This window comes from Thermobia domestica, chromosome 15 (assembly GCF_964235325.1).
Source record: "Thermobia domestica chromosome 15, izTheDome1.hap1.1, whole genome shotgun sequence".
Classification (NCBI taxonomy): Eukaryota; Metazoa; Arthropoda; class Insecta; order Zygentoma; family Lepismatidae; genus Thermobia; species Thermobia domestica.
Genome location: NC_137468.1, coordinates 39,052,795 through 39,069,102, shown reverse-complemented (window position 1 = coordinate 39,069,102; position 16,308 = coordinate 39,052,795). Strand labels below are relative to the sequence as shown.

Sequence of the window (16,308 nt, the reverse complement as noted above, 5' to 3'; positions counted from 1 at the left end):
TTTTATAAATATAGATCTAATAAATTCTTCCATTTATTATGTATTGCTAAAGAACTGGTGGTGAATGCAGCGCGTTCTTTACATAAGACGCCCTCGCGAACTACATAAAAAATAAACAGTTTTATTTATTCTTCTGTAAGGCACAATTTTGTACAATGAATACATACTGTTACTGTTGGTAAAAAACCCATGAAGGTTACAGTGCGCCCTCTATATAAGGCGCCCTTGCGGAACCTCACCAAAGATAAACGGTTTTATTTATTCTTCTGTATGGCATAGTTCTGTACAATGAATGCATACTATTACTGTTGGTAAAGAACCCGTGAAAGGTACAATGCGCCCTTTATGTAAGGCGCTCTTGTGAAACCAAATCAAAGATAAACGGTTTAATTTATTGTTCGGTATGACACAGTTCTATACAATAAATACCTACTGTTACTGTAGGTAAAGAAACCGTGAAGAGTACAGTGCGCCTTTTACGTAAGGCACCCTTGCAAAACAACATCAAAGATAAAAGTTTAATTTATTCTTCTGTATATTGGTGGATCCACGACCACGTGGGGGCGGAGGGGGCGACCGCTCCCCCAAAGGTCTTTTACTTCCAGTTTACTTTCGGAAATAAAAATATTGCCTTTTCAATGTGGCCGATCCAATCTGTGTGACAAGCCTAGCAGAGTCTAATCAAAATGTATGGTATTTAATACAGACATATTTGAATTGTGAATACTTCTGTCCCTAGTTCCTTGAGACTGTCACCATAAGCCGCAAACGAGCGAGAATGATTTATTCGTTGAACGAACAGCTGTAGGAAGAAGGAAAGATGGATCACTCTTTGAACTAAAAATGTATATTTTAAAACTATATCCTAGAAAAAAATGATGTGTGATTCAAAACCCGAATCTTCAATTACGTTTACCTTGAATAAAGAGAAATATAGAATATTCAGCGCTCCTTACCGAAAGCTCTCTGAATCTAAGAGGAGACTTTTCGGTTGGTTGATTGATTGACATGTATTTATGTCGTTTGTCAAAAGCAATGCTTTACAGAACGAGAACTAGAGTTTAAAGTTGGATCTGAACCACTGCAGTGCGTTCTATGTTTACTTACCTTGTGTCAAACCACAGAACCTCATGCATCAATTATCAAAGGTACGTCCGCTAGCTACTACATCAACAAAGAACTGTGACGTTTGGGGTTCAACACGGAAACATTCATTGTGACTTTTAATGGCATTTCATCTTTTCTTAGGAAATAATACAAGCTGTTATTTTAATCATATATAAAGAAGTCGTCCTGATCTTCGCACAGGCCAAACCGCTTAAGATAGAAACTTGAAATTCGGACAGTAGATAAGATTTTCGATCTAAGGTATCACTAAGGAAGGATTTTTGAGAAATTCAAAGAAAGGAAGGGGGAATGGGGTGGGAATTATTTTAATAAGATGATCATCTCTCCGAATCCCTTACAATTCAATATATATTTCAGCGTTTTGTATTATTATTATTATTATTATTATTATTATTATTATTATTATTATTATTATTATTATTATTATTATTATTATAAGATGCCTATATTTCGGGATTCCTTACGGCTAGAGACATGAAAGTTGCTAATTTGATTATTCATTTAAAATAATGAAACATGTATTTGAGCATTTTTTTTTTTTTTTTTTTTTTTTTGCCACTTAACGTACAGTAGAAAGGCAAAAAAATAGGTGAGGGTTGACTAAAATGCCTTGCGAGGTGTTTGAATTTCGTGACAGCGTTTTAGCTCGATTCAATTATATGTATATGAAAGACACAGAAGGGAGAACGAGAAATATTGTGTCACAGTACACGTAGAAGCATTTTCTACATTGTACAGGGCCGTATTCCGAACAAATTGGGGGGCTGGAAGCGAAATCCCACCAAGGTAAAGGCTACTATAATATAATTTTATTGTTGCAGGCATACATGTTTCTAAATGCTGCTTTTAAGAAATTAATTAATAGAGCCAATTTACAACACCCTCTTCCTCGTCTGGTCTAATGCTTAAAAAAAAAAAAAAACTCAATTATACCACTGCAAAAGCAGAGTATTCGGACAAAATACCCTATACGGTGTTTATAGTCCCCAGTTTGATTCCCGGTGAGGGTACATTTCAACGAAAAATGTGGTTCGGATTCCATTACAATCAATAAGTGCACGTCTCCTTTAGCCGTCATGTCACTACCATGGAACGTTAATCTCAAGCAACAAATCAAAATACCCTATGTATAGTTGTCTACACTTTTGTAATATAGTGTCCTATATTTGTTTTCTTGCTCTCTCCTGCTTAAGTTAAAAATTGGGAGCTTTTCTTGAGAAATGAACTATTCCATGCACACATAACGTCAAGGCTTATCAATGACTCCCCAACTCCTCGTGAATCCTGGGTTCTATACCAATCATAGAAATGTTTTCTTCACCTTTGATACATCAGAAGATTTTGGTACGACTTATGTAGCCGCAATCTTAACGCGCACTTAAGAAAATGTCAATAATGTTGATAAACTGAAATCATGGTGAAATATTGAGTTTAGCAAAACGAAACGTAACGGAAATCCAACATCTTGCCCTCAGGAAATGTTCTTTCCATAGCGCCATAGATCAAAGATCAGATCAGAGAGACAGTGAAAAAAAATGTCATGGATAGGGGTCGACGAACGTCAAGACATTCTATTGGATAATGAAATTGATAGTTATGTCAAACTTCATGTTTTCTTGCGATCACTTTAGTGAAACAAATGGAAGCTATATTTATATACACAGAGGAGATATGGGAGAGGCTTCGTGGTAGATAACAGATGACATATAAATGCCATCGTCAATATAGTACTTTGTGTAAGTACTGTGCAAGACAGTGCATCTGATATATTGTGGTGACTAAGTGTGAAGTGAATTATGATACCGCCACGCCTCCGAAACGGAAGTTCGTATTTAATTTAACTCTAGAGAAAGAATATACTTTCATCAAAAAAAAAAAAAAAAAAAAAGTCACAAAATATAATCTGAGAATCAGGTTTACGCCCCCCCCCTCCTCTCCAGCCCCGGATTCATATGTGTCCCATTTTTGCAAATTAAAATTCTGGTCAGTTTTAGGCTACCTCATCTTCCAGAAAGCGAACCGCACCTTCAAACGATACCTCTGGATCCGCTAGTGCTTCTGTATGGCACAGTTCTATACAATATACATACTGTTATCGTTGGAAAAGAACCCGTCAAGCCACCCTTGCAAAACAACATCAAAGATAAACGGTTTTATTTATTTTTCTGTATGGCTTAGTTCTATAAAATGAATACATGGTGTTACTGTGGGTGAAGAACCCGTGAAGGCTGCAGTGCGTCCCGCGCATAGAGCACCCTGCGAAACACCACGTTAGAGGGAAGTGGTTTTAATTGTCCTTCTGTATATCAGTTCTATATAGTAAATTCATATAGTCATTGGCGCAAATCCCGAGAGGATGAGGGGGACATGTCCCCAACCTTGGAACTACGGGGGACTGTCCCCTCAATAATTCGATTTGAAATGTGTTTTTGGGGGAGAAATGTGATGATTTGTGTCCGACTGCAACAAAGGAAAGTGAGATGAAATTGATGTTTCTTGGCTTGTTTCATTTTTAAAAAAAGAATCGTATTCTTTCATATTTCAAACTGAACTTCGTATCCTGGCGTATTTACGTCACATCAATCTGTATTAATTCAGCTCCCGTTACTTGGACACAAATTGCAATAAGTGTCAGAAAAGGATATGTGCCTCTCCTCATGCTGGAAAATTGTCTCAGCTGTAGATAGGGCACAAATCCCGAGGAAATGGGGGGGCCTGCCTCCCAATTTCAATACATTAAATTCGTTTTTAATTATTGTTAGTCTATTTATTTAATTCCTGTAACGATTCCTATAATGCTAGAGATCATCATCATTTTCCTCAAATAATAGTATTCTTGCGTCATACATAATTGATTTTCTTTCTTCATAGTTTAGGGAAAGTTATTATTTAAGTTATTATAAAATAAGTGTCCTAAAATTTAATGCGGTCTAAGTAGAAGCATACCAATTACAAATATGCATTTATTCAGATTTCAGAATAAGTTCATGGCACTGATTTGTAATACTGATATGTACCACTATTTCATCTACATCGCCTGATATATAATATACAACATGTTCACCTCAGAAAGCAGATTCATCTGAGTCTCATCTGCCCCTTCGCCACCAAAAAAAGCCTTAAATCTGCCCGTCTCCCAATATTGAAGACAACTGTGCTCCCCCAGTTTCTTTGGGAGCCACCCTTGCACCGCCACTGCACTTTATCCGATTGTACACTAATGGAATCTATGACTAAAAATAATGGACATTCACTTTTGCCCAATTTCAATCCGACATTTTGTTCTGGAGTATGGCTGTTTTTGCATTTTTCCGAAAATTTTCGAGTGGTCATCGCTCCGAGGCATTTCTACACCCAGGTTGGTCTATACTTTTCTTTTTATCTTGGAGACAGGAATTAAATCTTCCAAAAGACAGACAGACAGACAGACACACACTTAAATCACGTTTGTATGAGCGCCCTCTTGGTAGACTTGTCCACCGCCCTCATTAGTAAGCCAGCACGGGCCTGGATCTTTGTGGATGTTTGTGATACTGTAGCATCCTTAGTTTGTAGCAAAATTTCAGCCTTTTTTATATTATTCTAAAAGTTACAAGAGTGTAAAGATAAATAGTCCACTAAGTGTGTTCGTGTCACGTTATTTTTTTATTTTTTCTCTAAGAGTGTCAAACACGAGTGTCCTCTAAATAAATCTTATGTACCCCACTCAGGGAGGGGGCTAGAAGACTCAAATGACACCAATGTACAATCACTTACCTCTGTTTCTTTTGTGGCTCCATCTCTGGATCACCCTCGGCCTCAATAATCTCTTCCAGTGACTGCTATCTTGATGTTTCCTGTATAACACCAACGTGTCGTGATCTTAAATGGTACCACAAGCCAGTCGTTGAATTTCGATTGTGGATAATACTTCGACAGTAATTGCATTTTGAAGAAACACCATCATTTTCACGAGTGAAATGTTCCCATATATTGGACTTTCCCATTGTAAATACTTCCCGAAAATATATCTTCTTGCAGTTCTTTTATATAGTTCGAAACAAGCTCTGCGTTGGTAACTGATATAATGAACTCGGTTGGAACGAACTAATGCTTCTCCCACTAGGCCAATAAACATATCAGAAGTGTTGATATCGTAGGACACGTGTCCTTTCTCTAAAAACAATCTTTTATTGTTACCAAAATATTCAGTCACAGCGAATACGAAACCACCTACCGTATCAGCAAAGGCGAGTACGAGATAGCTAAAAGCAGTCTCAAATAGCTATTACGATTAAAACACGCCGCATCAGCGAAATAAGATACTATTCAATTTCAGTCAGGGAGTAAAGCTTATCTGTATGTAATGATGCGTTTCTTTTCTTTTGTTTATAACTTCAATCAAACCAGGCAGGGAAGGAAATGTTGCTCTTTCGCAACTTCACATTTCTCTTCAGTTTCGTTTCGTCCCTTCGTGTTCCATCTCCTTCTGTTTCGATTTTTTTCGTTTTTCGTTTTCCGAAAAATTTTTCGTTTTTCGAAAAATTTTTCGTTTTTCGTTTTTCGAAAAATTTTTCGTTTTTCGTTTTTCGAAAATTTTTTCGTTTTTCGTTTTTCGTTTTCGAAAAATCCATTTTTCGAAAAAGTATTTTTCGAAAAAATGTGGCCATCCCTAGTTTGTACCAGAGTTGGCGTGGGTCAATGAAAACATGACCCACGACCCACTGACCCACCACCCACCGTGACCCACGACCACTGACCCACCACCCACCATGACCCACTGTGACCCACCACCCACGGTGACCCACTCTGACCCACCACCCATCATGAACCACTCTCATCCACTTTGACCTACTCAGACTCACTAAAATCCATCGTCATCAACTCTGAACACGATCCTCGGCCTCCTCTGTACTGACTAAAGAGTTTACACTTGTAATAAAACAAGACTGTGAAATTGTCACTAATCAAAGTTTGAATTTCTAATCAATCGCTCAAGCACCACTCTGTTACGTTAACGGTGGATCTGACCTTTACGATATAAAATGGTAAAGTGTTTGTCAGTGAGGAAATTGAAACAGTTCGAGGTGGGGGGGGGGGATTAGTGTGTGCCTAAAATATACTTATACTAAGAGAGTATTCTTGCAAGTGTTAATTCCTGAACGCATTCCACAAGAAACTTTTACTTGCAGGGAAATAAGGTTATGGTTTCTCAGTTCATAGTATTTTTTTTTTCACAAAAGACCTGAAAAATCAGTTGTTCATAGGGTATAAAGGTGCTCGGGTACCCTATGTGAGAGCATTTCCATAAAGTATGCTCATAATTGTAATTTGTGTAATCACTAAAACACCACGTTAAATTTAAGTTACAGATATGCATAATTGCAATTATTATGAACATTTATTCAAAGTAGTTTACCTAAAGCAAAGAAGAGACTTACTGCAAATTAGGTACAAAGTTGAATAACACAAATAAGCCATTAGTAATACAAGTATACATTTTCCGTAACTCGTAATTTTCCACCTTAAAACTAATCTGAAATCGGATTTATTTCCTGTTGGTAACTTTTTGGTGGTAAATCATCCGCAGTGGAATGATGTCCATCCTTCAGCCAAGAAATAACTAGCTCGTCTACTTTGAGCTTGTCTAGCGGTAGGCCATTAACAATGATGAGCAACAAGTTAGACAATGTTTGAGCACTTAGTCTATTTCTAATATCAGTCATCTGTAAATTCATAAGGGAAAATCCCCGTTCGCACTCTGTCGTGGAAATTGATAGTACTTCTACCCGATTTCTGCAACTTCTCATCGACAATCTACTTGTTAGACTTAAGTCTGATAACGATTTTTCTTGGTCAGGTTTGAAATACTCAGCAAGAAGTATAATCTCTCTATCACCATACAACATCTTTACCATATCGACTATGCCAGTTGGCAATGTCGACCCATGTAGAACAGAAACTTCATTTACCACGCCTTTGATAGTGAATCTTGTGAATAAATTATCAATTAAAGCCTGATAAACTGATGATTTCTTATTTGTTTATAAATTTAAATTTTTGTAATTACACATGAAGGTTTGATACCATTATCAAGTTCCCTCCCCCCTCTAGAAAGCGAAAGGGAACGAGGTTCCTGGAAAGTGTTCAGAGGTGAATGGGAATTTCCCTTCTTCAACTTCAATTACCACACTGCTGTTTGCATGTGCCAAATTACGATGAAATTCAACTAAATTATCATAGTATAATTATTTCTTTGTTGAATTATCAATGCTTTTCAGTGGAAAAAAAGAGTGAAATTTCAAAGTTCCAAACCAAAATAAGTAGACCAACGTAAAGGGGAAATAAGTGTAAAATTTTCCATACAATTATGCGTACAATCCAAACTTCAAATTTCCTTGTAATTAAACTTACAGTACAAATTTTATGCATATTTTTCTCACAACTTTATGGGTTGATTGCCCTGTGCTGTAAGCGCTCCATATAATAAACATAAGCTTCAGCAATTATTATAGTAGAAAGCAATGGATATATGAAGGCAAGCACTGTATTTTTTGTTTCTGATTTTTTTCCTTAAATAACATCGATCGTTTTCGATCATTTTTACAAACCAACTCACTACCAATTTTCCATATTTAGAAAGTCCCCCCCCCCCACATAAAGGAGAATTTTTAAAAAATGCTAGGACACATTCTGTTTATTTCCAATAAAGAGTTAATACACTGAATTTCAGCTCCATAAGTTTAACGGCTTGCGAGTTACTCATTTTTTTTTTCGCAAACATTCGGATCCTCACTACCTCCTTAGGATATTATGCATTATAACAAAAGCAATATAATATCCCAATTTGGATTAAGGCCTAACTATATACCAAAAGTCATTTTATTTGACTTTGCAATTTGACCGTGATGATCCGGCACACATAGTTACATTCAATTTTTTATATAATAATTTATATATTACAGTGATTCAAAAATGTATTTTTTTCCAGTAGTTAGCTCCTCTAAAAATTCACAGGTCTCGAAAGTCAAGTAGTAGTATAAGCCCTATTGCTATTATTACCATTAAAAATATCAATATCCAAAAGTGCCTGAAGTTCATTTTTCACTTGGTTAGATATACTCACCTCAGGAAAGTAGACAGAAACAAGTGGAAAAGAAAGGGAAATGAAGGTCTTGAAAGTAAAACGGAGAGAAATTTACCAGTCCTTAGAAGATACTGTCTACAATGCAGTGAGCAGAGAGGGTCGGTAGATCATACTGAGTCGGTGGGTCGCAGTGGGTCACGGTGGGTGGTGGGCCGCAGTGGGTCACGGTGGGTGGTGGGCCGCAGTGGGTCACGGTGGGTGGTGGGTCACAGTGGGTCAGATGCTGTTGACCCAAGACCCACTGGCCACCCAGAAAACGTGACCCACTTGACCCACTGACCCACCGACCCACTGACCCACTCCATCTCTGGTTTGTACGTCATTCAATGACCAATTGGTTTACATCTTTCGTCTATACCAAGCGGCTTTCTCTGTTCAAATGCAAAGTGCTACAGAAATTATCCCGAAAATTGCAACAACTATAGAAATTGCTCGTACTCTTTGAAACATTGTTGTGTCTCTTTAAAACATATTGTTGTTTTTGCAGAGAGAAAGGTGATACGTGGTGCTTAAAATAGGCACTTTTAAAAGTAATGGAAGATAAAATAGTTTCATTGTTAATAAAGTCACTTTCATTTAAAATATAATTAGTCACTGTAGCTTGTTCCCCGTGGATACGGGCCTATGAACACACACACAAACTGTTGCTATTGCATTGGTTTGTTTATTGAAGAACAAAGAAAAATGTAAGCATTTGTATCAGTAAAAAAAAGTCAGCCCGAGAACTTTTCTAGAGTTTAACGTTTTATCGAAAATTTCTCTTTTTCCTTTTTTGTTAAATTTGCATACGAAAATTTCCCCAGATTAGGGAAATTTCCCTCAAACTACGTACACTGAACTGAGGCCGTTAAACAGTTAAAACAAATAGGCCCTACATTATTTCTTCCACAGATGGCACTATATGCCGTGAATGGCTTACTGCGAGTGGCGCGACATTTCAGTGTCAGACCAGAAAATTTTGAAATACCCTCGTAAATTATACACTCTATAAAGTCTGTATTAACACTATATGTGTTAATAACTTTCGTTTCACAAATAAAATGAGAAATGAAGCTGCGGATAACAAATTAAAATTGTGGAAGTTGTTGTAATAATAAGATTAATAATGAGTACCGTCAACTATATTCCCAGACATTTGACAACTGGTAAAGTGCATACAATGTCAATGCAAAATGAATTAATAATAAAATATAAAATGTTTATTTCCTTACAAATATTTTTTAAAAAAATAAACAGTTACAACTTAAAGAACACATGCAGGTGTTTGGAAACAGTGTCACTGATACTACCAAAGTGAACATTTATCACGGGGATTCATTGGAGAACCCTCAGGGCATCCCCAAACTCTGGCAAAGTCCTTCATGTTACTCAACGTGCCCCAAACACGAAACTTTCCAGGACTATGAGGATCTGCCAATATTGCACTAAGAAGTGATTGATGGGTTGCCACGCTACACCATATCTGAAAGTGAGAACATATCATGTAAGATAGTGACAGAATACCGTACGTGTAAAATTTCTTTCAAAAAAAAGTTAGCATAACTCATGATATGAAAAGAAATCAAATGTGAGAACGGAAAACAAAGAATAGAATCAAATTTGGTTCAATATACTGTACAGGGCCGGCACTAACGTATGTGCAACACAGTGGCGTATTTAGTGGGGGGGGGCTTCCGGGCTTAAGCCCCCCCCCGAAATCTTACTTACTATAGTAAAGTATATGAAATATCTTGCAGAATTTTCACATTTTCAGGCAAAGCCCCTCCCCGAAAGTTAGCAAAGCCCCTCCCGAAACAAAATCGTAAATACGCCACTGGTGCAACACGTGCATTTCCACCTGGCAGCAAGTTTCGAGGTTCAGTAAAATCTGTTATAACTATATTATTTAAAGTAAATAATTCTTGTTGTAAACAGACTTCATGATGATGCTAGTTAATTTTACTAACTTGTAAGCTGACCTATTTGAATGCTACCTTCATAAATCATGTTAAGGTCGCATTAGTTTTTAAGATCCCATGACAGTGCTAAAGCAAACGATCAAGCATGAATTGCTTGATTGTTGTCAAATACAAGAACTCAGTTCTCGAATAGTAGCGAACACCTGCCCCATTTAGTTAGATATTACAGTTTTGACATGAAAACTAGTCTTGTCTTTGTCACAAACAAGTTCCTTATCACTGAAGGTGGAAACAAGTTTTTTTTTTTTAATTTTGATAGATATAGAAGAAAAATCGAGAATAAAGATAAAAGATCTAGTTGGACTGGAATTGTAAATTGATATGTTGAGATTAAAGCTTGATATTGAATTATATAAAAGGTATTACCATCTTTTCTTTCAGCAGGAGTGTTTGCTTAATCCTTTACTAACATAACAGATTATTATTTAAAGAAAAAAGGAGACACAACGAGATTGTATTTGTAGTGTTTAGGCCTTTCTGAGTGCGAGTGAACTTTCCTCTTTTCGTTGTTCATAATAGGGTAGCTTTCAAGATTTGTTCTTTCTGGGGAAAGGGGTGCGACAAATTATGCCATTTCATGGGGCGACAAATTGCCTAGGGCTCGCCCTGATACTATAGTTATTGTTTGGTTAAATCTTCACAAAGGCCGTAATAACTTCAGGGAATATATATAGAATCGAATAAACAGTAGTGCATAAATAGTAGACTTAGATAAATTTGAGACTTAGGTAGATTTGAGGCTATCTCAAATTATTGAAAACTCCGTCTATACGTAAAAGAAATTTTATAGAATTTGTACTAGCGATGGAATGGATCATGAACTTCGTGACCCGGAAAGAGTCAGACCCATGACTCAACAGATCCGGTATCCCAGATAGGTTTGTTACCCGATCTGAACCGATAACCCCCAGTGTAATGCTGAGGTAACGAAACTTCGTCTACACAAGATTAGCATCGAGTCTGCTAACGCAATTCTAACGAGTATGATTCTCTTTTTGTTCTCTTTTAACTAAGTGTATTCTCTTTCTTGTTGTGTACGAGCTTATCTATGTGTGTACCAAAGACATGGACCTACAACTTAAAGTGAAAAATCCAAACTAAAAGAGCTCTCGCAGGGAATCGAACCAGAGTTTCCAGCATCGATTTTTACTTATATCATTGGAATCCAAAATGGAGAGTCGTATAGAGGAATTGATTGATATCCCGATTATATTGGTTTATGATATATTTTGTGGATGATTTATGAATGGTGATATTGGTTTATCATATTTACCAAATGTCTTCTAGTTCGGCTATAAGGGTCGCACTCCAATAATCACACATGTACACATTTTGTTAACTTGTTACAGTGAAAAGATAAGTTCGTTTTTTGTTTTTTTTAATGTTTGTTATTTCGTTCACTTTATACCGTACCGAACTGGAGCCGGACGATTTTCTTGATGAGAGTTGCAATATTTGTCTATTATAGATTTATAGTTCATGCTTATCTTGATTCATAAATAGTTCTATATTATCATGTTATTCGAAATTTGAATAAGGCAAAACTTGAATAAGACAAATGTTTCTTGTCTGGTGTCGTGTTATTTTGTTTACTTTTTCCTCATAGATCTCTTCTTCTAAAGAGCGCATGCACCAAAGAACAATGTTTCCTTCCTTACTAGCTTCCGAACAATAAATGTGGAGTAAGTGTGGTCAGAAATCAATCAAGCAAGCAATGTCATTGCTTCACTCCCCTTTGCAGGGAGAAATGTGCATCTCGCGTTTCTCACTTTGCCTTATGAGCAATATGAAATGATTATGGATTACTGGAGGAAGTTTGGAAAGTGGAGTGTGTTCTCATTACAAACCAAAGAAGATAACAAAAGCAGAATGAAACGACAGTGTGAGTTGTTCGAGTGTTTGACATTCCAGGTATTTCTTGGTAAGCGCTTTCCTTGTCGGACGTGATCCTCTTTCTGACTCCAGTCGGTCGCAGTCGGCAGGTATCGAGAGGACCGCGTTGACTCAGTGGTAGAGCGTTCACCTCTGGTACATGGGGTATCTGGTTCAATCCCAGCTCGCGACAAGTAAACTTTCTGGTGGACAAACACCGTGTGCGTGGGTTTCCTCGGTGTTCTCCCGTTTCCTTCCTCTTTCTTCATTCCACCATTTCATTCATTCCTTATTATCACCGTCTCCTTTAGCCTAGACGGCATAACCGTGGGACACAAAACTCAAAGATTTCATTTGGTTAGGTATCGATTCTCCAGCAACGCAGAGGTTGGAAGGGCGTCCTGCAACTATGCTGCTTTACCCAGTGGAGATGTTTTGTTTATATTTGATATTTCTTTTTGGATTAAAAGTCGGCATATTCTCGTTTCCGTGTTTTACGTTTCATTCTGGTTCAGGGATAGGAGAAAGGGTCCCAAACAACTGTGTTCCCCTCTGGGTGAGAATTTTTTTTAGAATATGTTTGTTTGCTCGAGTAGTATTTTTGTTTGTTTGGTCTGCTGTTTTGTATCTTTTTCTTGCATTGGCTCTTGAAAGGGCCGGACGTCTATGGGCTGTCCCTCCTTTTCTGCGTGTAGGGTCGACCTTACTGGGAATGGTGTTAAGCTTATTTCTGCTTATGAATGTTTTCTTTTTGTGTTACGTGGCTGTGAGTACTAGCTATTTGTGTTTTTGGATTTCTTCTTGAGTGGTGTTGGCTCTTTTTAATTTGTGTGTGAAGACTAGATGTCATCATGCGTGGAAGTGATGACGTTGAGGTTTTCTTCGAGAGATTGATTTTACCCTTTTTGGTTGGGTTAGTATAGTACTGGTTGTTTGGCAGATTCCGTAGTCATAATGAGTAAGGAGGCTACCCATTTTATGATCAAGTCATGTCTGTTTCCCTCCCTTCGAAGAGAAGAGGAATATATATAATTTTATTTCTATTTTGTTCAAAGTTTATTTGGTTGTTTTAGATGTTCTATGGCCAACTAGGGTTTGTTGGGATTTGATATATAATTAAGTTTAGGGGAATAGGCTTTGCACGAGAATTTATTACAATTGTCCAAATGTAGTAGACCCTTATTTCCAATGAGATGTATACCAGAGACAATAGACATTGTTTATTTCGTTGTCTATTGTCTCGTATTCATCCCAGTTGGTTTATAATACGTATGGATGATTTATTGTCCTGTATTCCGTGTGTTTTCATCTATGTGAAAATTACTAATCGCGTGATCAGATACTATTTCGAAGTCTTGTAAATAGCTCTTGGTAATCGGTTGCAAGGATGGCGATGTTAACATTTTGTCAGCTTTCATGTCGATTTCGTTTGAACTTCTTGTTAGTCCATGAATTTTAATCTTAAGTCATGAGCTCACGACTAGGTATTATATCAGTCTCTTCTCTTTTAAGTTCGTGATCGGATCATCTAGTAGTTGGTGTTGGTTATGTATGTCTCAAACTATGACAATCCTCTTAAATTTTGACAGATAATTTAGGATAGGACAGATTTGAACTGTTGTAAAAGATAACTAGTTAGAATGATTTCTCAGTGTGTATGTATACCAGTATGGGTGTTTGACAGTCGCTTTGGATTTCTGTATTCAGAGGGTATTGTGCAAATTTGATACCTTGTTTTATTGATATTGCTGTGCCTCCAATGATTTTAGTTGCTATCTTCTTATTATTTGTAATTGTTATGTACCCTGGAATGTGTAAAGAATTCCTTTTCCTAGGCAGGATCTCATTTAGTATAATTATTTGTATGTCATGATCTTTCACATATGCTTTTAGTTCTTCTGTTTTTTTTTTTTTTTTTTTTTTTTTTTTTTTTGTATTGCAACTTCTATGTTGAAGAATAATATTCGAAGCTTGTTGTTAATCCTCCCTCTTTTGCTCTTCATCATCTGATGGTTCAATAATTTCCTTGGTTGTTTTGTTGGAATATTGGAATTTTTGCTTCCTAGAACGTGTGAGTGGTTTCTGCCTATTTATATTATGCCTTCGCTGCATTTCACTGAATGCGTTCTCTGTGGTTATTCTTGCTATATTTATCAGATTCTGTGAGTTGTCCTTGTGCAGTAGAGTTAGGGTGCTACTCACCCACGTTAGGATGTTTCCCTGTAATCTTTGTAGTTCAGCTCTGAGCTGTTCAATTATGTCGTAGAGTTGGTTGGTTATGTGTATGTCATCATGTTCTGGATTCTCGTTTCTGGGGTTTCTGTGTTCTTCGTCATTTCTGCGTGGCGTTGATAATTCTTTGGTATTAGATGGTATGAAGACCTTAATTTAGTTGTCTACGTTCTGGTATGGTCTGTCTGAGCAGCGACAACTTCTGATTCTGTGATCATTGGTTTTACAGGTGGCGCAGAAGAGCTTGGAAGCTTTTTTTGGAATGCGTTGGGTGGGTATTGTCCGCATATTTAGCATGTGATCTTACTTTTACAGCTGTATAAGTTATGGCCCTATACGTAGCAATGCATGCATGCTGTGGATCGGTCTGCTGTTCTGGAGATTTCCATTTTGTACCTTGTAAATCCTATATAGATTCCGTTTGTAATCAGCATGTTGATGGTTTCCGGATTCTTTGAGGAGATGCAAAGTAGTGAGATTGACCCCGTATCTTTGTTGGGTGGTATTTTGTATGGCTTCTCTGATCATGTTTTCAATTGATTGAGGTCCTCCGACGTGCTCTTCACTAGTTAGCTGTTCGTTGTCTTTTGGCGGTGGTGAGGATTTACATATGGATGTCTCAGAAGGTGGACCTCAGAAGAACCTGAGGTTGTGGTTTAGTTCTTTTGTTTTTGGTTTTATTATGTTGGGTAGCCTATTATAGGTGTTGTGGTCTCTTGGTGTTGGGCGTAGAGGGCAGCTGCTATGACCTGTCCGATGCCCTGATGTTGCAGGTGGCGTAGTACTTTGGGTTGACGATACACTGTGTTGGACGTCATGGCTCTCTTTACATCTGTGGGTGGTGTGGATAGAGTGGCCATACTTGTAACATGTTCAACATGGCTGTGCTCTTGCATTGTTTTAGATACTTCTGTTTTGTGGTGGTTCTGGACCAATTCGATGCAAGTCTGGATGAATTTACTAATCTCTTCTGGAGGGCCTGGATTCTGGTTATGTTTTGAAAGTCAATGTTGAGATTAGTTACTTCATTCTTGATTGACTGCAGTTGGATTGTAGGATCCACACCCTTGATGACACTGGTGTATGTTATTTGATATTTCTTAGTTTGAATGTTTCTTATTGAGTTAAGAGCAGTGTTCGAGTTCTTCTTTGTTGGTTTCTTTATGTTCTCTTTTAGCCCGTTTGCTTCAATGTTCTTCTTTATATGTGTATCAATGCTTTCTGTTTGCGTGCCCTTAAAATTCTTCTTGTTTGATTTCCTGTGTCTCTTAGGGTTTATTTCTTTCATGTGGATTATGTACTCCTGATTCTTGCATTGAACATGTCTTGGTTTTTTCTGCTGGGGTGTGTGACCAACAGTAGAAATCACCGGAAATGAATTCTTCTGCTGGGTATGCAATTCGAAATTGGCTGACATTTTTCGGATCTTTGAAGGCTAGTTCTGTTATGATTTTCGGCGCTGGAGATATGGAAGTCTTTCACATTCGCCTCTCTTCTTACCCTGTCGTAAACGTCATCCGCGACCGCCTTCATTTTTTTGAAGATGTAAATCTGTTTTTGTGGTGAAGATTCTCCAGTAAAGGCGAAACCTGTCTTTTGTCTTTATGTCTTTATTGGGTGGCTCAGATGGTAGATCTTCTGACTTCTAGTTTTTCTTATATCTCTTTCTACGCATGATGAATATGTTTTTTTATTTATTGATGATTGTGTTGTTGTGTTGGTGGGTCTGGTAAAGGCAAGTCTGGTGAGTAGGGAAGCGAGTGGGTGGGGCTGAATATCCCAGCAGAATGGAAACAAACATCCTTTTTCCGCGACTGTCACCAAAGGCTGTACCCGCAGGTTTTCCGTGCGAATCTTCGCTATTCAGGGAGTCTGCAAGTGAAGGTGGTCTTCCTCTACTACTAGGAATAACCAGTATGGGGACGGTGGTAACCATAATTTGTTTGTATATTTGGGAGGCTTATTTGACGAGGAGATGCCGAATTTCGTACG

The 16,308-nt window shown here is 37.5% G+C and overlaps 1 protein-coding gene across 1 annotated transcript in view; it reads right to left on the bottom strand.

The window, feature by feature from the left end:
* Positions 1-9,441: 9,441 nt before the first annotated feature.
* LOC145671463 (neprilysin-like) overlaps positions 9,442-16,308 on the bottom strand; it is a 98,337-nt gene continuing 91,470 nt past the window's right edge. Inside the window, exon 18 of the mRNA XM_081740654.1 lies at positions 9,442-9,716. Within this exon, the coding sequence (XP_081596780.1) occupies positions 9,540-9,716 (177 nt within the window). The 3' untranslated portion in view covers positions 9,442-9,539. The remainder of the gene's footprint in view (positions 9,717-16,308) is intronic.